The sequence below is a fragment of the Papilio polytes genome, unplaced genomic scaffold, assembly GCF_000836215.1.
Source record: "Papilio polytes unplaced genomic scaffold, Ppol_1.0 DF824069.1, whole genome shotgun sequence".
NCBI lineage: Eukaryota > Metazoa > Arthropoda > Insecta > Lepidoptera > Papilionidae > Papilio > Papilio polytes.
Genome location: NW_013525135.1, coordinates 2,527,870 through 2,553,196, shown reverse-complemented (window position 1 = coordinate 2,553,196; position 25,327 = coordinate 2,527,870). Strand labels below are relative to the sequence as shown.

The 25,327-nt window shown below is 35.8% G+C and overlaps 1 protein-coding gene across 1 annotated transcript in view; it reads left to right on the top strand.

The window, feature by feature from the left end:
- The window catches only part of LOC106100098 (afadin), a 49,552-nt gene that overhangs the window by 1,087 nt on the left and 23,138 nt on the right, over positions 1-25,327 (top strand). Inside the window, exons 2-9 of the mRNA XM_013278834.1 lie at positions 2,607-2,673; positions 11,114-11,249; positions 12,610-12,718; positions 13,694-13,884; positions 14,186-14,342; positions 15,172-15,297; positions 15,804-15,961; positions 16,435-16,516. Of these exons, the coding sequence (XP_013134288.1) occupies positions 11,139-11,249; positions 12,610-12,718; positions 13,694-13,884; positions 14,186-14,342; positions 15,172-15,297; positions 15,804-15,961; positions 16,435-16,516 (934 nt within the window). The 5' untranslated portion in view covers positions 2,607-2,673; positions 11,114-11,138. The remainder of the gene's footprint in view (positions 1-2,606; positions 2,674-11,113; positions 11,250-12,609; positions 12,719-13,693; positions 13,885-14,185; positions 14,343-15,171; positions 15,298-15,803; positions 15,962-16,434; positions 16,517-25,327) is intronic.

The window sequence follows — 25,327 nt, the reverse complement described above, 5'->3', positions numbered from 1 at the left end:
TGTTATTCGGAAAAATATAGCATTCTAGCAATGAAAGAAGAATTTCAGAATCGGGCCCAGTTGTTTTTTACTTTATTAATTACAAATATACATAAGTAAGCCTATTATTATTTCATAATAAGGAAATCTCATTATTATTGTAAACAAAGATTAAAAAAAGATTTAACATCAAATGGATTTTTTATATAAAATTGTATGATTTTGTTTTATATGTGACTTTAGCAATATTATTACCATCCATGGTAACCATTTTGTTTTTTTTTAATTTAAATTCACTTTTAAGTATCCTTAAATCCATATCCGTAAAAAATAAAATAACTTTAATCAAGTAAATAATGTTTGAGACACTGATTTTTCTGGCATGCGTTACATCTTGTAACATATAAACTAAAATTGTAATCTGATACGTAAAATCATAAAGCAAACCTTTGATTTTCAACGCATTCAAGCATCCTTAGAAAACTGTACTAAAGATTAATCATAATCTAAATAATAGTTCAAGTTTAAAATGGTTAAAATGAATCTCATCATTAACACCTGAAGCTTGTTTACTGTCTGTTCCATCACTGGGTACAAAATTTGTCAATGGGAGATCAAAATGTGTTTGTAGTTCATATATCAATAAGGGATTATTGTTTCGTTTGTGTGTATTGCCGCGGCCCCTCTGCGGCCCCAGTCGTGACACGTGCCATCGCAGTATGGCACATTTGCCATACGCGGCCGTCGATCGGCGTGTACGAGTGTTTATTGAATGACTATATACCATCGACGGGGCTCGCATTCTAATAGCTTTTGTACGGAGTACATGCAGCGTGAATCATTTCGATTTACCATAAAGCACCTTGTGTGATTTGTAATAGAGTCCTTGTTAGGTGACTAGGTGATGGACATAATAATTGTGTGTTACTGGCTGTTGCCTCTACTTGGACGTGATTATATTTATGAAATCTTGACTAATACTATAAAAAAATTTCTATCGATTTTAGTTCACTGTTGGTTGAAACTGAACCGCATTAGTTACATCCCAATTCGACCTTATTCACGTTGTGTTAACGGTTCATAAAACTGATTAAATGAAAAACAAAGCCAACATAATTTGATGGAATGATTCACGAAAGTACTTTAAAGTTCTTTCAACGCATGCCGATATCAATGAATCTGGTTTATTTCAATTAAGAATCAATGTAACGAAAAAATAACAGTTGTGAAATGTATTTGTACCACAAACTATACCCTTCAAATGATTGAATGTCTTTATTGGCATAGACATATATGTACATTCTTTGTCACACATTTACGATGGTGTAATGTAAGTAGTAAATAATTTTATTAACACGTTACGTAGTTGAAAATTGTTCATGTACTCAAGAGTTGCTAAAATCACAAAGTAATCTGTAGGATCTAACATGGTTGTATACCAACAGATTCAATGATTCTGCCCCCACCATTAGGTCGTTGCCTCAGTGAGTCACGATTGCACGAATGGCCGTCATAGGTACAGTCATTATGAGTGCGTATACGTATCATTCTAATTTTTATTGCCATCCTTATTGATTAATTTGTCACTCCGAGATAACAGTGTAATGAAATAGAAATCCCGGGTGAAATAAAAGCAACGCACTCTTCACCTTCTAGTTATCCGTATTTCTAGTTAGAATACGGCTTCCTTCGAACTGGAACGCATTAGCTTGGCATAATATGTATTGTTTCATCCAGTGTCACTTGAAATAATATTACATGGTTAATTTAAATTTTCAGTATGCTATCTAAACCTAATAAAAACTACTCATCATTCTAAATGAGATGCTTTTTATTAAATGTATTCATCAATGATTTTGGCGATACCGGGAATCTTTCGATACCGTATAAGTGTATAGACATACTAGTAGTGTGTATCTATAGATAACATCACTATTGTTCTGATGATATTAAAGCATTATTTTTAGTAACGTCTGTGTGTCCTACCTCAAACTAATAGTTGGTAGAATAGAAATAATAAAATCGTAAATGATTGTATTAGGAAGTTATCAATGTGTGGTAGCATTTACCGAGGCCTCACCTTCACACGTCAATCGAATTATGTGCCTTTATCGTTCCCCGACGTTTATTTTCACTGATATAAATAGTATCATTACAATCACTTATCAGTTTTTCATAAATTGATAATCGTTATGATGCATTCGTGTTTTATGCGTGAATGGAAATGCCATCAAACTTATCGCAATGCAGTTGCTGAAACGCCCCTTTTCCGTTTTATGTGGACAGATATATTTGAATTTAATACCGTTTTTAATAACATGTTCAGTAAAACATTAAATCACTTTATTTTTTTTTTGTTTATTTATTTAAGTTACAGTCCAAAGTAAATATGTATAACGTAACGACAGCTAAAATAAAACATACAATGCGATTATCGCCCTTACCATAAACAACCTCTTTCTTAACTTTCTCCGTCACTGTCTATTAGAGAAACTGCGTAATCATCTAAGTGCCTTGTTATATAAGCATGTTTCCCCTTTATACACGACCATCGCTGATGCATTACCACATCAATTGGAGACACACTCATTGGCGTGTATTGTAATTCGTATGTTATTTTGTTACAGATAGCATGGCGTAGACACTACAGCTACACTTCTGCTGTCAAAACTGTTTCGCATCTTACTTTCGAAGGTAAATTGAAAATATTAGTAGCGTGCATGTACGAAATTATTAGTTACTAATGAACCAAAGGAATAGATATGATGACCGCTAAAATAATTAATTAAAATTAAAAAAAAGTAACTTGTTCGGTAGCTTTTGTAAGAAAAGAAGTGAACTAAAAGTTAATTTTGATTTCAATTGAAATCTTGATAGACCATTAGCGTTTATCTGAAAGCGATGTTAATAGGCAGCGGTAAGCGGATATTCATCTTCACTGGGTCACAGTTGGTCTACGTCCTGAATTTTTAAGCACACCATCAAGGTGGCGGTGGCGTCTCGACTTGTGAGCGCTTTTCTCTCGCTGATTGCGTCTTTATACTTTCCCATGGCGATTCACGCGGGTAACATTGCGCTAGCAGCTGCCGGCGCTTGCTTACTTACAAGTAAGCACTCAAAGGAAACTAGCACCTTTGTGCAGTCCTTAAGACTTGTGCCATCTGTATTAATGGATATAATGTAAGGTGGAATCTTCTATGGTTTTGTAATTCAAAGTCGCTATTACAATGTCTTTGACTAAAGTACAATCCAAATTTCCTATTTAAATATCTGTAAATAATCTATTGATGATCTTCTCTTTTTACGAGTAATAAATTGTATGATTTGTACAATTTTTTTAATTTTAAATTCTTTAATTAACCTTAAAATGACTAGATCTAGTCATCGTTGAAGAAGACTTTCACGTGACCACGATAATTACGACCAGTTTGTAACTTGTTGCTCCATCAGAAGTAAATTGGATGTATTGATGCAATGAATGATATCCGCGCTGCTTCCAAAATAACTGCCGGAAAGTGGATTTATCGATCGCACATGCCTGACAAGAATATCTAGAAAAAATGTGGAACGGTTACTTTCATTTATTAATTCAGCGATATGAGACATGATTACATTTCTTAATTATAGAGTTAACGGAGGCGTATTGACGTCTTTTGCAACAATATTTTTGAAATAGACATTATACCGCATATACATAGAAAGTGTACGCGTTACCATGGTTTTGTATGTCCTTCCTCATTGATATACCTATGTGAATGTTTGTGTAAGAGTACTTAATATAATGAGTATTTGTAATATTCAATGTGCATAAGACAATTAGTTGTCACCGTACGGTCGCTCGGGCACAATGACCGTGGAGCGCAATGAGGGACTGCAGCGTGGCGCAGTACGCATCACCACAGTCGATTGCTCCTAATTCAATTACTGCAAGTGGAACGCGTCTGGCACGCACCAGTCGTCCCGCCCGCCCCACAAACCCCTCTCGAACTCTAAACTAACACGATCATTTTACGTAACGATAACACACATCTTTGCGTGGAAAACGCCGGAAAGGCGAGAGTACATGGCGGGAATGTTGTAATAAATCGGCGAGAACTTTTTATTTGACTTTGGTACGGCTGCGCGATCTTTGCCTCGCCTCGCGTTGTCCGCTGGAATGCCGCACTCAGAGACGCGCTTGTTTAGGTTAGAGGTGATTTAAAGAGTCATGTGATGCCTTTATTTATATTATATGTCTTATATTATCGTTTTCTTATCCAGAAAATCTTTGATATGAATTGTATTAATAATATAAATAGTGTTAATTAGGCAAAGGTTGTTATCCTCTATTTAAGCCAAATACATTTATCATTAAGTCACAACCTCGTTGAACTGGAACCCCAGTTAACGAAAACGGACATTAACCCTAGATGATATTTAATAAATTTCTATGTGATATGAAAAGCTGTCAGCTATATTTAATTCTTATTGATTTTGCATACAGTTTGTTTGGCTTAGAAAGTTTCAAGGCAAAGTCAACTAGATCACGACGATAGTAGGAAAGGACACAAAAAAATCTTTCGGAGATAATGTTACAATGGAAACTAACACCTTATTACACGCGAACGTGAGGTTTCGTTACAAGCTACAATTGAATATTGAAACAAACGAACAAATTATTTACGTTCAAACGTTTTATAACAGACTTGCAAAACATATTTGGTAAACAATGGCTTGTAATGCCATTACGTTTCGTATGAACATCGATTTTGTAAGACCCGTATTGTTCGAAGAAACTGCTTTATATCGAAGATTGGTCTATTATGAATAATTACATGGATTACCATATAATTGAAAATGTGCATTACATTTTAAGGGAATCTAAAGAACTTAAAGGTGAAGATGTAAGTCCGTTGGCTAAAAATGAGAACTGATTTGTATGCGAGGTCGAGGTTCAGTTTGGGAGCGAGCCTGCGTGAGGAGGAACCTTTCCCGGCGCTCGGCACAGCCCGTGCCAGGCCCCGGCCACCCCTGCCACGGCCCAGTGGTCGATATAACGACCTTATTTTTATGAATGCAAGTATGACATGCCGGCACATAGCGTTCACCCAATTGAAAATATTAACTTTCCTAGTAGCAAGATTTTCTCTTTTCTTAAGATTGCTATTTGTAAACCCATGTGACTGTGACGTTATGCCGTCTTGGTAAATTATTTGTACATACATTGTAAAGCTTCTCGTTCTAAAAGTTGTCGTATGAAAATTGTTCTAGACGACGTAACTTATGAAGAAGTCGTACCGGCTTTAAAACCCATCATGAGAGCTTGTAATATTGACGACAGGTCGTCGAACTCTACATCATTATCGAGTTGTAAAAGTGTTGAGTATTTTTTGATTTGACATTTGGTAAGGAGTGGAAACGGTTACGACGCGGTCCCGTTTTCGTCGAGAGTGAACGCCGATGGTCACGGTCATTCGGTGTGCGAGTAGCGATTTACCGGCGTCATACTTTTATCGAGACATGACCGCGGCCGCATGCCAACCCGGCGGGCTCTCTCTGACGCGCCGGAACGAAACCCGATTGCTAACTACTCATGCCCTACTATCACTCGCCAGACAGACGACTCTCTAAATCACAGATAGTATATCGCGGAACACCGCTCTCCGAAACTATTTTTTTAATTCGACACCAACAATATCAAGTTGCTGACTATTCTGTGTCTCATATCAATTTCATGTTTTTGTTTTTGTATAATATACAAATGTGATGTCTAATGTTACAATTTTAACCAATTTACATGCATGGTATTGGCAAGTATAGTGCAAAAAAGCAGCTTTCTTCTACAGATTTTGCTCATAGGATGTAATTTTAAGTGTATATGTAAGATTATATGATGTTACTTTGAAGTATTTAATTGTTAAAAAAACTTCTTTTATGAAAAAATAACAACGGATTGGTATCGGTATTTAAAGTTTTGTATAAAGTTTACCGGTAGAGGCTGCAGGCGCGCGCCTTCCCCGTGACTCATGTCGTACCTCGCTCCTCGCTCAGTGCCTTTTGCATTCCATTTGTCAACACAATGCAGCCGTTTTGCTGTGCGGTGTGCGGTGTGCGGTGCGTCTAGGAAATTAATAAGTTTTATTCAAATGATCATCCACGGTAAAATGTTAGAGATTTTATTTTATTTCGAGCATTTTCCATGTTTCCCATTAAAATGAAAGATGATTAAAAAATTCCAATTTGTATCGTATTTCAAATTTTTGACTATTTCGATATTTGATTATTATGTATGAGTTTCCTATGAGATACAAAGATAACCGAATTCTGAAAATGTAGCCTAAAAAGTCTGAACATCTGTTGAAACGATCGTCTTGAACCACACGAGCCGGTTTCTTTAATATTTAACAGTCAGAGATAAGGTTTGTTCACACGAAGCCTGCGACAAGCAAGTGTCTCGACTGCGAATACTGCGTGACGGAGTAACTGTTTCGTTTTATAACATGGGAGGTTTGCAGTAGAAACCGAGTTCTCAGAGCCGGGCGCGAGCATCGACCGAATCGCGAACGACCGCACCGGGTTACACGACTCCCGTAACCCGAGCCAGCTGAGCGCGGCTGTGTGAATGGACCAAAGTAGGTGGAGAGTGGCAAGCAAAGTCTGCACCAAACCGCTACAAACGCTCAACTATTACATTTATCCATGATCTGCAATATAAATAACCTGTGTTTAACGAATGTGCTATATGTATGATTTTCAAACCGTAATTGAATTAAAGTTAACGTAGTTTATTAGTCTGTCAGAATGGAACTAGTTTTATTCTTATATATTAAAAAAGTATTACACCCTTTATGCTCTTTTACAAAAAAAAAATATGATTTGATTTCTGCTTGTAAAGAAGTGTGATGATTTTTTAAATGGAGTGTTGTGAGTGTTTAGATTTGATGTTTAACTAGTCTTTTTTTAGATAAACACACAGCTGCGTTTCTTTCTCGCTTCGTTGGTCAAATACATACATTAAGAAATATTCCTATTACTTTCACTATCGCATCTATATGATAATTTAACTTAGATATTTATAATTATCCGTGTGAAAACTTAATAAGCATGGAATTGTTATAGCTATTATTATTATTTGTTAAAATGCCGTGAGAAAAAGGTATTTTAGAAGCACTTGTAGGAAGTATGATTTCGTAGAGTAAAAGTTATTTTTATTAGGCACTTGTGAAAAGAGCAACGATTAGGCACGCCGAAAGCTTGAGTATTTACCAAATGCCAATCGTGGTGTGAATAGGAGAGTTGTAGAGTGGCAGTGGGGCGCCCGCGCCGGTGCCTACACTTGTTCCGCCCCTATGCACTTGTCGGGGGTCGTTGTTTTTGCGCCGGCACTATTATATCAACACCGTATGTTCCCACGCTCAATGCTGTTGCCCTGTTCAATGAATGATTTAGCCGTGTTATTAGTTTACTTGCGATTGCAAAACAATGTGACGCGACTGTATCGAGTGTGATGTAACACAGGTTGAATAATAAGGTCTGTAGTGCCTGGAATACCTGAGCTGAGAGATGATGGTCAAGGCAAATATGCTTATGTTTGTAGACAACGCTCTGTTAAATATGCCGTTTTTAATCTGATTATATATTAATAATCTTCCCCGAAGAAAATGAGTACTAAACTAGCTTATTTTCGTCGAAATATAGTTACTAAATATGTTCTTCTGTAATTGTCTTTGCATTCCTTGGTTTAATATGATTCATTATGTTACTATTAATGAACACGTATATCTCATTAAATCAATGAAGTCATGGACGATTGCATATAAAACGTTTTCCAGGCTTAAAGTAAAAAACCGCCGAGTCCGTATGCGGACACGATGTTTAGATCAGGTGCTTTAGGTTTATAAGAAATCAAAACTATGTAAATAGGTTGCAGGGTTTTGATTTTCTAACAGACGTTTAGAAAAGAGGTTCGTAAATTAGTACTTAACCTTTGAGTTTTCTGATTTTTTTGTAAGTTTGCATCAAATGTGTTTTGCATACATGTCAAAGCTAACAGTTGTTCGGCAGAGAACGCGAGAGCGCAGCGACAGCTACGGACGCGTGACCGAATATTGTTTAGGTACAGTCGTGTGCAATATTCAACACAGAATTTAACCATGCCTGAGAAACAAATGCGTTCGTGACAAAGTTAAAAGTTCACGACATCGTTGTTTCTAGTATTTTGTAAGTAGAACAATGGCGATTGTTGCTTTCATTAAAATAACAGTTAAGTGTTAATTTTAACACATTATTAGCCGAAAGTAAACTAGAATAGAAGATTGCAGTTACGCAACATGTAATGCCATCAATATTCTTTGCGCCATTTTACAGAAGACCTTGAAAGAGTTATAATTATTTGATTAATACTTACATTTTGCATTTGACCGTGTTTTCTTTATTTATCTATGTTACAAAGGTGATAGTCATAAATCAAGAAATGTGTAACTACAGTTAAAGTACCTTTACGAAAAGAAAATATATCATTCTCCAATGAGAATGATATATTTTTTTCAATAAAAAACAGAGACAGCAATGTGTTCTTGTACACACGGGCTTTGGAAACTCGCAGTATGATAGTATATCAATTGGGTTACGAAAGGCAACGTTTGCGATCTCTCTACGTCGGGCACAGGAAGGGGCAAGGTCGGCGCCCAAGCGTGAACTTCCGACACGTTGACAACTTCAACCAACGACTCACTTGGTATCATTCACTCAAAATATGATTCCTAAATCACTCAACCGTTCTGTTAGCATTTATCTTAAGATGTAAATTATAATTTTGAAGCTATAGGAGGCTGAGATAGCCTTTGAACTTATTTTCGTACCACTTGTAATCCAAACCTATCATCTTACATTAGCCACTTGGACCTCACTGTTATGTGTATTATTTTTTTTCAAGATACACAGTTATTTGAAGTAGTTGTTGTAGTTTTTATCTCGGTTATTCTTTCACTTTCTTTTAGCATAAATACAACAACGTGACGTAGTTCATAATAATGACGATGGTAATAAAGTCTTTAAGTATAAGCCTAATCGATTCTTCAAACAGCAGGTGTAACGTAAAATTCCTACGATAATGAAAGTGAGAATAATTGGCCGGCTGCTTATAGAATACAGAAAATGAAAAAGGAAAATAAATTGGCTTAAGTTGTGGAGTAAGCGATGCGTGTTTATTTTTACGAGTCAACGATCCGCGTACCAGAGGCGGTACCACGTTTGCCGTAGTTCGTACCCGGTTCGTTAACGGAAGCGTAGCAACCATAACAAACGTTTTGGTACGACCGGCGGACATTAATAAACTAACGGGATGAATTGCGGCACGTTTCCACGTAACATTATATCTGGTTGGTAAACAATCGCCTAGGGGCAGGTACGTGCCTGTAACGTTAGAACGTCCCTACCTACCTATGTCGGGCACTGCGTAGTTATTGCGACTTTTCAATTGTATGTACAAACATGTCGAAGGGTTGATATGTATGTTGATAGGCTATCCTAACATTTCATTTAAATAAATGTATTCACAAGCACTGAGGCCGATTATAAAAAAAAATGTTACTTAATTCCAGATTGTTATGAAGAGTTACAGGTTCGAATTTAGAATGTGTAGAAGTAACGTAGTGGCTGCCTATATAGCCGTTTGGTATTCAGTTACTTTTTAGTTTTCAAGTACCATTACATTGCAATTAGCAATTTTAAACAGAAAGCCTTTGTTTCAAACCTAAGACACAGTTTGGCAATTGTTTTCGAAAGACAATTAGTACTCGGTTTCGTGATTAGTAACAGTTTCACATCTCAATTAAAAAACTAATCAATAGATTTATAGTGAGCCAATATTCAGTTTATATAGTGTTGAGTGGCGGCCGCGCCGGGCCATATGTTCGTGTTATAAATACAGGCATGCGCGTGTAGGTGCGCCTGCGCATCATACATGCCAGGAGAGCCGCCGCCGCCCACTTACAAATATATTCTTTTGCTAAATTCGTCGACATGGATTGATCAATGAACCACATACTCGCACATGCGTCTAAACATACAAGACGTTATATTAAAGTGAGATTTTTAGTGGAAATGATCTTAGTATTGATATAACCAGAATGAAACCTCCTGCAGTAAATAAAACAACCGCGAAGCCATGACATACTGTACTTATAGACAAATATGCATATTGCTGTCATTTACAACCGGATTTGTAAGGAAAAAATTACAAATCACTCTTGTGTGTGTTATCCATCGTTTAATATACATTTATTATGTATTTTTATACATTATACTAAGAGATTATAGTGAAGGAAGTGTTACACTTTGTATGTGCGTTGTGAAATAAATACGTCATCAATCAAAGTAAACGGAAACGAAGTATTTGACGGGGAAATGATTGTTCACGCTTTTCCCCTTTGAAAGTCACCATAGGTCTGTTGTAAATTACAATTGATATAAACATTTTTGTGCAGATTATATTTTCACAGTGCATTTGGATTTCCAACAATTTTTAAATGTAATTTTCTTATACACTGCAACTTTTGATTTAAATTAATGATGATTGCTACTATTTTTTAAAATCCATAGTTATGGTTTTCTTTTGCCTCACCTATAAGATTTTTTTTACATCTTTATAATTGTTAACACCTATTCTAGGTTTTCTTGTCTTAATACATACAATGGATTGATTTACCCTTGGTTGAAGTATGTAGTGTATTTATTTATACCTCATTTTTCAAGTCTAGTATTGGCATCAATCATATTTTGTTGCATAATTTGGTATTTTCGTTTAGTACTAAGCAACTCTAGGTCCGAACTCAATTTTTATCGAACCCCCGCATCGTGAAAGCCTTGACATTTATGGAAGTATAACAACGTTAAAAGAGAACCTACTTTTCGAACTCATGACACACTTTATTAAGTTACTAATACTATTTTTACACTTTCTCTATGCAGGCCAAACTAAATTATACTTTTACGTGTATGCAACATTGTGAGATTTATGTGGTAATATCACCGGTAAATCGTAAACACCTATTTGTCCAGGAAAGTTACAAACGGCTGGTATTCACGATTTACCGGTGATAGTATTGGTCTTAAAAAAATTGTCAATAATAATGTGTGTATTTATGTATTCCAGGTGTTGTACTTGATGCGGTGACAGGATGGAGGCGGACCGCGACAAGCGCATGCTGGAGCGCGAGGTGCTGCGCAACATGATCCAGCAATGGAACGCCAACAGGCTCGACCTCTTCGAGCTGAGCGAGCCCAATGAGGCAAGTCTATATTACAGTGTTTACAATATACACTCAGTAATAACTGTGGCTATGTATGCCTTAATATCCGCGCGTCCATGGTATAGGTACTTAGGCTCTTTAAGACTGATAGATTGGTCAACCTTTTTAAACGACTACCCAAAAGAAAGAGGTACTCAATTCGTCTGTATTTTTTTTTTTACTTGAATAGGCTTGATTTAAGGATATCAAATCCTGGCCGAATTGAGAGAGTGAAGACGTAATTAATTTCTTTCACGTTATCTAATCTTCAAAGTTTTATGCAAAAAGATTGGCGATAACTTCCTCGACGCAGTATTAATAACAATGAATTGAATTCATGTAACAATAACAGTCACTAAATTTTTAAGTAAATATTAGTAAACGTAAACATATTGTAAAGTAGTCTATATAAACATAGTAAGGCAGTCTAAACAGGTGATCGTCGCCGCGACCTTACAATTGTTCTTCGAAACAATGCGATTGTTTAAGATTTTCGGAAAACTGTACGACTGTGCGAGACATTACCGTTCTCTTTTAAACTAAGTAATATTATTGTTATGATGTGTAAGTATGTTTACGTTTATGTACTTCCCATACATAATATCATCCCAACGTCAATAACCAATCCAAATTGTGATATTGCCCAAAATATAATGTGTATGCGTATTATTTAACTCATTGGATTTAGTACTAAAATTAAACAATGGTGAATTGCGTGTTTCACTAGACAAACTGCTACTTTAGAAAGTTTTTGACAATCTAACTGTATAGATTACTTTTTGCTAAACCCTAGTAATTTTAAAGTGTACTTAGAAAATGTCGCTGGCCTATATGTTTTAAAAACGTCTGTAGAATTACTAACACTGTTTATTTCATAGAAATATGTAACATAATGACTCAGTGTTTACATTATGATACATAGCGAAAGTAAACAAAACAAAGCACGTTGTTTGCGTTTAAAAGCATTTAAAATCTTATTTCAAGTATCATAAGCAAACACTGTAAGTAAGAATGTTGCGAAATGTTTGTTTCTGGTTTTCCATCATTTTGTTTTTCTTCTAAAGTAGATTTCTCTTGGAAGCGCTCATTTTAAAACAATTTGCTTTGTGAACCATCCTTATCTATTGAAGAATGCGCTTTAGATAAAATGTTTCCGTGTGTACACGACTGATATCTATCGTAAAGTTAAAGGTGTAATTCTAGGCTTGGACTACGATTTAAATGCAATGAAACATGCTCTTTCGAATGAATTTTTCTTCCAAATTAATTATACAATGAATTAATAAGACAATGTAAATGTTAAGTTAAATAAGATCATTAAAAGCTGTGCATTAACCATAATATAATTATTTATTTCCAGAACCTGGAGTTCCATGGAGTAATGCGCTTCTACTTTCAAGACTCCGGCCAGAAGATAGCGACGAAATGCATCCGCGTCGCATCTGACGCTACAGTTAGCGATGTCATAGGTAACTATAATATTCGTTTACCTCAATATTAAACAATCTTATATGCTATGAAAAAATCTACTTTTTAACCGACTTCCAAAAGGAGGTGGTTCTCAATTCGTTTGTATTTTTTTTTTAATTGAGCACAAGTTAGTATCGTACTTTCGGTATTCCAGGACCGAATAGGTTTTTCTATTTCAAATACCATAGTTCCATGAATATCAATGGGAACTGCTTACGCACACCAAATATTAAGCAATCAATCATAAGATGCAGTGGTAATCGATTTGTATTTCTTTAAGTGACATTTATTGTGATATAATTTATAAACAGGTCGTCTAATAAGGTACTAAAGAGCCTTCATCTATTATTATGTCACGTTATCGTTGTTACAGACGAGTCGTAAAATTAATTAATCAGACAGTATCGTTGTTATCGACTTTAACAAGTGTGATAATGTATATCATAAATGTATAGTTTTGGAATACTAGTTGAAAGATAAAATACTAAAGCGTGTACATACTAATGTTTAAACAATAAATTAGTATAGATTTCCCATACTTTACATTACATGGACTCTCATAGTGAGCATTTAGGACTCTGAATGTGGCGTATGTCTATTATTAAATCCCACCACTGCAAAAAAAAAGAATAACTAAAATTAGAATAAATAATTTGATTCGCAGTAACCGGTTAATAAAATTATTTGCTCAAAATGTATTTTTATGAGACATTGCTAAGACTGTAGAGGAAAACCAAAGAAAATATGGATGGATTGTGTGAAAGGGAATAAGCTTAAGAAGCTAGTGGATTCAGATATGACGGCTGATAGAAATGCATGGAAGAGGCCGCTGTTCCTACTGTGCTGACCTTCCATAGGGACAAGGAAAGTTGATGACGAAAATAAACATATGACTTTAGCTAGTTTGATATTAAATTGACGAATTTTTGCGACATGTTTCTGGTTGTTTTTAATCATGTTTTTTTCTCCACCAGAAACTTTGATCGAGAAGTTCCGTCCAGACATGCGCATGCTGTCACTGGGCTCGTACTCTCTGTGGGAGACGCACGGGCCCGACTACGAGCGCCGACTGGAGCCACACGAGAAGCCGCTCTTAGTGCAGCTCAACTGGCACACCGACGACCGCGAGGGACGATTCCTGCTCAAGTGCCTTACTAATAACGAGGTTAATGACCTATGTACCTCAACACTAAAAAAATGAGAGTTATGCCACCTATGTTGGAATCGAGGTCTAAAATCCGAATACACAATAACAAATACGAAATTTTAATTTTAACTTGTTCAAACTTGTTACAAGTTGAAATTGTACAAAGTAGTTTATAGAAGTTAAATTTTAAATAAACTCGAATGTTACAACTGTCAAGTCTGGACGTATCTTATTTCACTTTCGTAAATATGATAAACGTTCACTTATCACATCTCAAAGATTCTGTGTCAATAGTAATTAGATTTATTTTAATTCGCAGGTTCCTCTGTCTTCCGTCAATGAAAAATCAGATCAGAACTTCAAAAGAAAACTGTCAAAACGTGAAAAGAAAGAGCTCAAAAAGAAAGAAAAACTTTCAAGATTAAAGTCGGACACCAATGACGAAAACAGACCGATTGCGGAGAAACTGTACACAGGTATTAATCTTAACTACATACAATTTGAGACAGAAATATGTTTTTATCTATTACTAGCTGTTCCCATGCGGCTTCATCCGGATGAAATTATTAAAGTTTTATTTATTGCTTACATTTGTCAAATTATCAATTGCAAATGTCAAAATGACATGACAAACATTGGCAATCTTACTTCCTTAATGTTAGCAGCAACTTGTGGTCTCTTCCCACATTAGGGTTTTTATCAGAAATATTTACCCCCTAAGTTTAATGGCGTTAAAATATATAGCCTAAAGCGTGACGCAAATGTAGGCCTTTTTATTAAAAAAAGAATTATTTAAAAACATGTTGTAATTGCTGACATCTTAGGCAACAAAGAAGTGTGTGTTTATGCTTTATTATAATAGTATAGATTGTATAATTTAAGATTCACCGCCAACGTGTATTATATTCTAAAGTACCTATGCTTTAAACACTGCGTTTCTATACAATGGTGGCAACTCACACCTTATTGCAGAAATTTGTATTTTCTGTATCGTTTAACAAGTCTACAATGGAAACGTAGTTAACTTCATTATGATCATTTAACAGCAACACTTTCTTTTCGAAACATTCTTGTTAGCGCATATGATGTATCTTTTATAAGAGAACGCCTATATTACGTGCGTATTTCCTTTCATTGGAATGATTTATTATGTTTACTATTTAAACTTGATTTTTAATTTTTTAAAGTTATGTACGACATACAAACCGGTTACCGGTTTTTGTAGTGGCACGTCGCTAACACGAGTACTCGAATGCTTGTCTTGCCAACTGAAGCGTTGGGTACTATAAGTTTGCGTGTGTCCAGAGTTGCCGGAGACGTCGTTCACGCGCAGCATCAGCAACCCGGAGGCGGTGATGCGGCGCCGGCGGCAGCAGAAGCTGGAGAGGAAGCTGCAGCAGTTCCGCTCCAAGGACGGTGGACCTGATACAGGTAATTTTATTAAACCTCTTAGCCTATTTATTCAACTTATGAACTGTCTATTAATATGTTAAGTCCAACGTAATTGACGCAGTCCATTAGTACATTTTTGCTGAAGAGTCAGATTATCGTAGATATTGCTGCCTACTTTACAATATGCCAGTAAAGTCAGTAGCATTCAAATCAGCATATAACTGGCAGAAAGTAAATACTAAATACTAAATGGAGCCAGTGAGCCTGCGCCTCTGTCTTAATGCTAGTCATATGATAATGTCAACTAGACATTGTTCATATTTCAAATACTGGTAGCTATTACGACAATAGTTTTTATTGAAAATGTAACAAATTATTCAAAACACTAAAATATTTGCTGCCGTTTAACAAAAAAATTGAAAACGTTTCAATTACATTTTTCAAATTTCAATTACATTGCTTAGGGATAGATACAGGAGTTAGAGAGGTAAGAAGGATACAATAAAGGGCAGAAATATCAATAAATCCCGTGTCATGTCCGTCAGGCGGTACACTGAAGATCTACGGGTCATCGCTGTGCGCGGACGTGCCGTACAAGACGCTGCTGCTGTCGGTGGGCGACTGCGCCGCCGCCGTCGTGCGCGAGATGCTCGACAAGTACGGCCTGTCCCGGCACGAGCCGCACCACTACTGCATCGTGCAGGTATACTTACTATTTCATATTTATCATATGGTGCCTAATAAGCAAGGACTGTTTTCACGGAAATAGCGAAGCGACGCTGATTGTTAAAATCAATCATAAATACTTTTTTACTTATCGTTATCTACACCAATATTATGAAGAGAAAAGTTCTTTATATTGATTAGGTTCCGAAAATACTGAACAGAGTAAAAATTTTTTTTCGCCCTTAGAATGCAACATTGCTTTAACAATGGGAAGAGTTTGGATATTACTGAAAAGATGAAATATAAATTGCTGCGTTTATACAAAAATGATTTTTTACCCTTACATTTTAAGACCACTGTTTGAAAAGTTTATTTGTTAGTGATATCCAGGTGTGGCCCTTTTTCTTTAGACTTTATATTACTAGATATTGTCTATTAGACTTTATAATCGTTATGAAATGTGATACGATAATAATAAGAGAATGTGTTAATTTAGTGTTGTTTTAACAGGTGGATGCAGCAGATAACTCTGAGTACATCCTAGAGGATGACGAGTGCCCGCTCGCTATCGTGATGACGCATCCTCATCGCAGTGAGTAATGTTTCAACTTTTATTATCTATTTAAATGTTTATGTGTTAATGTCTAGTAAAATAATATAACATGTAAAACTACAAAACCAAACCTACAGCTTAGTTGGAAATATTAGTAAACTAGCTGTTCCCGTGCGGCTTTATCTGCAAGAAATGTTGTAACTTTATTTTATTTTTACATTTGTCAATTGCAAATGTCAAAATTCAAATGCACAAATGACAACCATGTCAACCTTGCTTCCTTGATGTTGGCAGCTTGTAGTTTATGGTCCCTTTCCCACTTAAGATTTTTTCCAATTTATTTACCCCCTAAATTTAAGCTATTAATAGCGTGAAAATACGTAGCCTAAAGCGTGTTTAGGTTACTTGTAAGTGTTAGCGTAAGGCTTTTTATTAAAGAAAGAATTATTCAAAAGAATGCTGTGTTGCTGTGTTGTTAAAAAATAACTGACATCCTACGCCACGAAGTAATATGTGTTTACGATTTAATATATTAGTATAGATATAGATATAGATAAACAAAAACCTTCTAATATTTTAAAACAAAAAAATATTTGCTTAAATCATCACTAGAAGAGTATATTTCATTCCTAATAGCGCCATCTTTCAATGTTTTCATAGAGATTATAGAGTTTGCGCTGTAGCATGGTCGGTTGCCTGTATGACGTTGATATCTGTCATCCATAAGTAAAACTAACGAGTATCAGAAAAAAGATGGCGCTAGATTTTAAAAAAAGATACCCATACAATTTATATTTTCTCAGAGTTTCCGCAGAAACTTTTACAGAAAGTAATATATTTGAAAACCAATCTTTGGTTAAATATTAAATTTGATTAGCTTTGACCAAGATACGATATTTTAAACAAAGTCCACAGTAAATATTTATTACTAGCTTTCGCTCGCGATTCCGTCCGCGTGGAATTAAGAAAAAACAAAAGTGAGTAGCCTATGTGATTTTCCAGACTATCCTCTATATCTAACCAAATTTCATCGAAATCTGTTAAGCCATTTAGGCTACCATTTCTAGCAAACATCCATCCATATCAACTTTCGCATTTATAATATTAGTATGATTATGAATTTCCGTATAAACACACATTTAAAACCTTTATAAATACATAGATTTATGCTACATCCTATGTTATTGTTACTAAAAAAAAATTTGAGTGAAAAATGTTTCAGTTCGTTTCAATTTCAACACAGAATATTTTTTTCGGCCACTCCATTGTAATGTCACTCCAATAAGTATGAAATGTGAAAAGCAAATAAAATGAATGGAAGATAGATATTTCCTTGTCGCTTTGATATAGCGACGTGCGCTGGGCGCTGGGCCGGAAATAACACTGCGCTTGCTTTTATAACACTATATCCGTATTCTTTCATTCATTGTTTATTGCGAGCGTTGCGAAAACATTTTGTATGATTTACACAATTGGTAAACTGTAAATAGGCCATGTATTTATAACTCGGAAGATACAATTTACTACATTTCTAACATTTAGTTTTAGCAGTGGTAGTGCCCGCTTTAACACCTTAGCACGAATGGGCCGGCACGCCCGGTGTAATACCACGACCACACAGAAGACAGGTGTGAAATGGAAGCAATTCCGTGTTTCGTCTGATGAGTGTGGTGCCGGAGGCCTAATTTTAGTCCCTTTCTCTTTACCACCCTTTTCTTATAAGGAGAGGATGGGAAGAGAAAGTAGATTTGACGGTGGAGGAGATGCATAGGAAGGGGAAATATCCTCTTTATGTGCGTCTCCTCCTCCGTCGGATAAGGGTAGGCAACGCATCTGCAATTGCGGATGTCTATGGGCAGCTGTCGCTTCGCCATTTTGGCGGATTCAGGTGGCCGCGTGCTCGTTTGCCACCTTATGTTATAAAAAAAAAAGAGCTTTAATGACGGTCATAATAACTGATAGCATTTACTCTTTATATCGCTTTTTTGTAGGCAGCTACGGATTTGGTAATTACCCATATGTTGTCTCAAGTGATTAAAAGTGGTTGACACTCTTCATATCTAATAATATATAATCATCACACTTCATACTTTCATACTAATATTATAAATCTGACAATTTAGATGGATGGATGGATGGATTTATGTGTGTTAGAGTTTGTAGCTTAAACTACTGAACGGATCTCAATGAAATTTGGCATAGATGTAGAGGATAGTCTGGAAGAACACATAGGCTACTTGCTTTTGTTTTTTTTTTATATCACGCGGGCGGAGTCGCTGGCGAAAGCTAGAATTCTATATTTTTAATAAAATATTGTATTAACAAAATCTTTATTTGAAAAGCAATATTTGAAAATTCCGAGCGAAATCCCATATTCATATGTTAATTTCTAACACCCGGAGGCGAGGGAGTCCTACAGATATGAATTAAAGTTGTCTCGCATCACTCTCTAAAAGCGAGGACTCGTGGTTTTGACAAAGCTTTCAAGTTAATTTATATGTTAATTACATGTTTGGATTCTCAATTTATATATAAGTACATACGTGGATAAGGCAAGGAAGGTGTTTTATTTTATGAATTTAAAAGGGGACAAGGATATATGCAACTAACAACTATTCGTGTGTATCTTATACTTTTAAATTGTAACTCAATGTAGTTGAATTCTTTGTTTAACCACGAAATAGAAACGATAACAATAAATACTACAATGATTACAATAAACATTTTTGTCCACATAACAAAGTTACGATCATACTTGTTAACTAAGATCATCAAATAAGTATTTATCATATAAGATTTATAATGGCAGTGTAATTTTAAAAAGTTACAATTAATATAGTTCTTTTTCTATTATTGAGTTTCTTATTGCCAGTCTCTGTGGACATAGCTCAGCTGCCATCGAAACTGGCAAATAGCTGATAATTAGCTCAGTTCATAACTTAAAATTTATCTTTGGTATTGCTCAGATTATTATTTTACCTATTTAATAATTAAGTCTTTGGTGTATGAAATGTTTATTTAAACGTTTCTTAACACTTCAGAAGTTTTATACCCTATTGTGGACTGCTAATAAGCTCGTTTCCGAGATCCAAGGCGACATGCCTTTCCTTACCCACCTGACGAATAATTATAGGTTAAAGTGTCTATCTGTTTCTATGTTAGTATGCTTGTTATACTTTACTTCTGCGTAGAGTGAGGACTAAGAACATGTTTACAATATTACAGTAGTAACCCGATTGGTTAAATATGATAATTGCGTTAAGGTGCACCACCTTTGGTTGAAGTCAAAGTCAATTTTTGTTCGAACAACTTCCTGCTGTGAGAGACGCAGATGCACAACAATTGCTTTTTATAAGCAAACATATGACATATCTCGACATCGAAGACCAAGTAGGTCAATGTGGAGAGTTTTATGTGGGTACAAAATGATGCGCTTGGACATTGTACGAGTACCTACTGGAGGTGTGCCGTGTGTAGTTGATGTGCGGGGACCGGGCGCGGACAATGCTCGCTGTCGCCCTCGCCGCGCCGGCAGTCGGCAGGCAGACGCCGCGCCGCGCGCCCACCGCGCCCGCAGACATGGACTGGGGCATCCGGCGTAAGTTGGCTCTCCAACTCTCCCGCCCCGCCCCCGCTTCGCCCTCCGTCCCCGCGTCGCCCGATAGTAAACAAACGCATGTGGCTCGGCTCGTCCGAGCAGTCCGACCGGTGTGCTCGCACATGCCACTCCGCTCGCGGTATTTTTAACCCGTTCCTCGGTTCGATGCCCGTTCGTTCGCCGAATCGATATGCATAACACGGTCCTTGGAAGTTTCTTTATGCGAAATTCCATGTGTTTATAGTTTTAGCAAAATAAGTTTCCAAGCGAAAGTTTCGGCGCAGGCTCGTAAGTTACAAACTTGTTTTGATCTAGTTAGGCACGCTCTCATTGGGCCACTTTGGAAGTTGAATTTCTTGATTAAATTTTATTGTCAAGCAGAGCTTACAATGTTCCTTCGAACACAAATTCAGCAATTTGATTTCGCGAGGGAAGGCCTCGATAAAAAAACTGTTTATAGCGTCCATAAAGTTGTGTGACAAAGAGCAATTTGACCTTTCGCGTTACGGGACAATTGAAGAGGGTCTTTTAGTGACTTAATAAGTGGGATCAAACTCGTAGCATTATTAGCCTATGTTTTACAAGAAACAAGAACCTATGTTAAATCTGTTTCGAGTAAATACTATTGTCATTAAGTGTAAAGTATATCGGTAAAGTTCAATCAAGTGTTCAAATGTCATCGAGCAAACGACCCTCTGCAATTTGCTGGCTGAAATAGTGACGAAGATACATGGGTGTTATATTAGCTGGGACCGAGAACAATCCCGAGGGTAATTGATGAGCTTCGTCTCGTTCCCGTGACGTCACCACACTGTCGGACGCACCCGTCATGATACTGAAACTTAACAACTTAATTTAATTAAATTATGTTTTTTGTAAACACAAATATAAATATGTTACTATCCAAAATCGAAACTCAAAAGACGTGATAATTTTGAGCCCCTTTGTCTAATTGTGTTGTGTAGCTGTAATTTTATATGTGAAATTGTACAATTGTGAAACGACTAGTCTTTTGTACAATTCCTATCTCTGCCTTTAATAAAACGAAATTTATTGAGAGATCTTTAAACGTTTTTTCACTAGTGAGATGTTAGAGTTGTTTTAACAAAAAAAAAATCAAAAAGAAAACAGATCCTATCATATCCATTACAAACATAAGTACATGCAAATAACAAAACATAAACGTGATGTGCCTTGAAATTGATTTACGCATCATTTGCGTGAAGAATACGAGAAAGCGCATCTCAAATTCTGCACGACCAGCCTTATGGCCAGTGATACCCGCTTATTCAGCGGGCGTAGCGAATCGACGCAGCAAGCTTTCGTTGAATTTGGTTTACAAATGCTTCCAAATGAGTCCCGCAACGGTTTAACGAGTTCGTTGTTATGCGGAGTCTATAAGCTTCAAGTCTTGCGACGATTGAGCTCTTAGATTTACGTTTTAGTCCTAGTTCTAGGTCATTGCTAATACCTAAGAATGTATTAACATTTTATTACCGTCGTAATCACCACAAATATGTATAGTATAGGTATTGCTTTAATACAAAATTATCGTAGTTTGACTTTTAGAGCTCCAACGTTAAGTTTATTTTATCGACACGTAACCAATGGAAAACCAATAGATATTGATATCGCCATTTAAATAATACATACTTATTCTTAAAAGTCAAAAGTACCACTTACTTGAAAGTTACTAAAACGAAGGTCTTGTAGACGGGTATGCGAATTGCTTATTTTTCAGATGACGTAAACACATATTTGCTAAAGTTGCATAGATCTAGCTGTCTAGTCTTCTCTAGTGGCTCAGTTATACCTAACTTTATTACGTTTTCATTTGCGTTCCTTGGCATGTATGAGAGCTGGTTTCTTTCATTAAAGACCGACTTGACACGAGACGTTGATAGGTAAGGACACGAGATGTCTGTTTTTTTCATGTAATCCGAAAGCTTTTCTTTCTTTTGTTGTGGATAATATACAAAAAGTATTTAATCGGTAATTAGATAAACTGTAAGAGTATAATTATCCATAGATTCAGTCTCATACGTTGTTGCCAGTGAAGCGATACGGGTACGGCATCGCAAGACTGACGTCGCCGGAAGTGCACGTGGTTCATATAGTGGTGCCGATCTAGGGGCTTACTGGACCGAGACATAAACTACTTAGTTACTTATAAGTAAACAAAATCGACGGACCAAACTTCCAAACAAATCATTAGAATGTAAGTCATAACGAATAGGATTAGTTAATAGTGACGTAAGAATCATAATAGATAAGCTTTGATACGAGTTAACACATCGCAGAAGAATGCACAAGATCTAATTTATATCCACAAGCAAACGATACTCCCAACTCTTCTTGGAACTTTATCCAAATGTCATATCTATAGTTCATAATATTGCTATTTATCCACTCTAAATAAATATTTGTGTTTGCATTTTTTTATAAAATTGTTAAGATTTCCACACTAAAGATGGGAGACACAATAAAAATTCAAATGCCATGTTATTAGAGATTTGTTGAGACGACAGCAGTAATTGGTAACGCAGCGTTGAACACACGGGCTCAGCTCAGCGTTCGCTTCAGTTCACGGTCACGCAATAAACGAGAAAGGCAGTTTGCAAAGCAATAGAGACATAGTAAAGCTTATGTCCTTTATTACGTAGTTAAAACTCGGATCCATTTCACGTAGGGAAACGATAAAATGCGATGGCGGATCAGGGGTGACATTGGATGCGGGTGGATTTTATATGAAAAGATAATTTAATCAGATCATTTGATAATACATAAAGTTTTTTCTAAAAAAGTCACAAGTTACTAAGAAATTTCAACATTATTTTACTTTTATCTTTTATACAAAGAAATGCGATAGCAAAATTTAAAATATGTCAAAGAGAGTAGCACTGAAGTAGGGAAACGATCAATTAAAAAAAGGAAAGTGGATGCAGGTCAAAGAGTCTTGTAAACATCAAAGTTTCCTTGCTGTGGAGGTTAACAACCCACTAGGAAGTGTTCTTTTAAACGTGGACTTAGCACGCGCGTTAGTAATCGATATTTTAAAACACTGACTTCCTATAGCCACAATGTTTACTAATAAAGATCGCCTAATTCCATCCGCCCGCCCGCCTGTCTCGCGTCGAAACTCATCCGTCTACCAATCAATTAGTAAAACGTACAAGTTTATTTGCTCTGAATAAGTTGTAAATAAAATCTTCTGTTCTTCGAGTTAACTGATTCTGTTACAACTAGGTACATTAGGCAAATCCTATTTTGTATTTATTTTGTGTGGGCATTAATGTCCTACAAATGATGATACTTTTTTAGTTTTACAATTAGTCGAAGTGAAATTACATTTCAACTTTTTAGAAATTAAGAAGAAAATTGCCATTTTATTTTAGAAAACGTTCAAATAGAATCTGTGATGGGAAGAGTCAATACTATGCACAGTTTAATTCAGCAGCGCTCAGATCCTAACGAGCCGTTTTCAGTTGCAGCTGAAGCGTGCCGGATTTATGTTTCCGCTCCGTAATCGAATCGTATTGAATATGACTGATGAAAGTCTCTATAATATACTGATATAAATCAAATATTTATTATTTTTTATTGTATTGATTTGGTAATTTGATAATAATCAGGTCTTCTGCAATACATAAAAGTTAATCCCCAAGAAATGTAGTATTATTGTCTTACAAATAAGTTACGTGTTTTCTTTGACGCTATAACTTAGTTACTCGCGGCACGTAGTCAGATCTGAAAGGTCATGCCCCAACAGACTTTTCTACCCTCACCACATGGACGTCCTCGCAAATAGTTCCTGAGGGAAATCATGTTGCCCGCACAATCTATTTAGCCCCGACTCGACATCACGTGTCAGTTTTGTTAAAGTTTTTAATTGATAGCATAGTAATTGGTTTTACAGTGTGTTCCAGTTGATATCGTATTCAGTTGTATCAAAGTGTTATTATTAATTAATTATATTTAGGACGACCGAGAGATATGTAAAAGTTTTGAGAAGTTGTTTGGTTTAGAATGATAATTGTTATCATTTTAGTTTCAATTGTTGTTTGTTAACAAAGACTATACAGTATGTTTAACTGATATCATTGTTCGTCAATGATTTGTATTTTATGATTTTTAAATCGTTTTTCCTGTACGTAGGATATAAAATTTAAACCTGAGATTATTACTAAAAATTTGAAGACTAAGAGCTATAGATTTTGTAACTCAATAACAATTGTTTGGGTATAACTCTATGTTCCTGAGTAAATATATATAAGATATAGATGCAAATATATCATATTTTTACACTTACATTATACTTCATACTAATATTATAAATGCGAAAGTTTAGATGAATGGATGGATGGATGTTTGTTAGAGTTTGTAGGCTTAACAGCTGAACGGATCTCGATGAAATTTGTCATAGACGTAGAGGATAGTCTGGAGGAACACATAGGCGACTCACTTTGGTTTTTTTTACAACCACGCGGACGGAGTCGCGAGCGAAAGCTAGTTATACTATAATTATGTCATGTAAACCAAATATTCTAAATGTCTGTTGTTAGATATATTTTGTTGATAATCCGCAAACGGCATATTCACAATATCATACAAAGGTACTCTGAATACCTAATATGTTAATGTATGCAACGTGGGACCGATCATAGCGACCTTCATTTTGTAGCGGCCGACTGTACCACATTCAGAGCTGAGCCAAAAGACCTGTATTAATGTTGAGGTAAACCGGCGCTCTCCTCGGAATTAAAAAGAAAGGCGTACAATTGCCGACATTCTCTTTGATATCGTTTTAGATGTAAACAAAACAGTTATCCAATCTTTTACATTTGTTTATACTACTTTAACCATAATATGTGAATGTTCCAATAGCTTTCAATTCGAAATATTGATAAGAAATTTACTTAATCGGACTTACATTTCTTTTTAGTCCCAATAGTTTTATTAATTTCACTAAAGAAACTATTTAGATGCTAGCTAGATCAGTCTAAATAATGTAAAGATTTTATTTTTATATTTTAACAGTCAAGTTGTAATTAAGTTAGATATCTAATCATGTTGCATTTTCTTGTCGGTAATATTGTCGTAACTACTAAATGAAGCTACAAGGTTGTAACAAAAACATATTTTTAAAGGAAACAAAATAAAAGAGTTAGCGTGCGTTCGCACGGGCAGACTTTGTACGCCGCGGTAAAGTTCAAGGTCAGCAGACTTTTTACGCCCACGAGATAGGTGTTCGT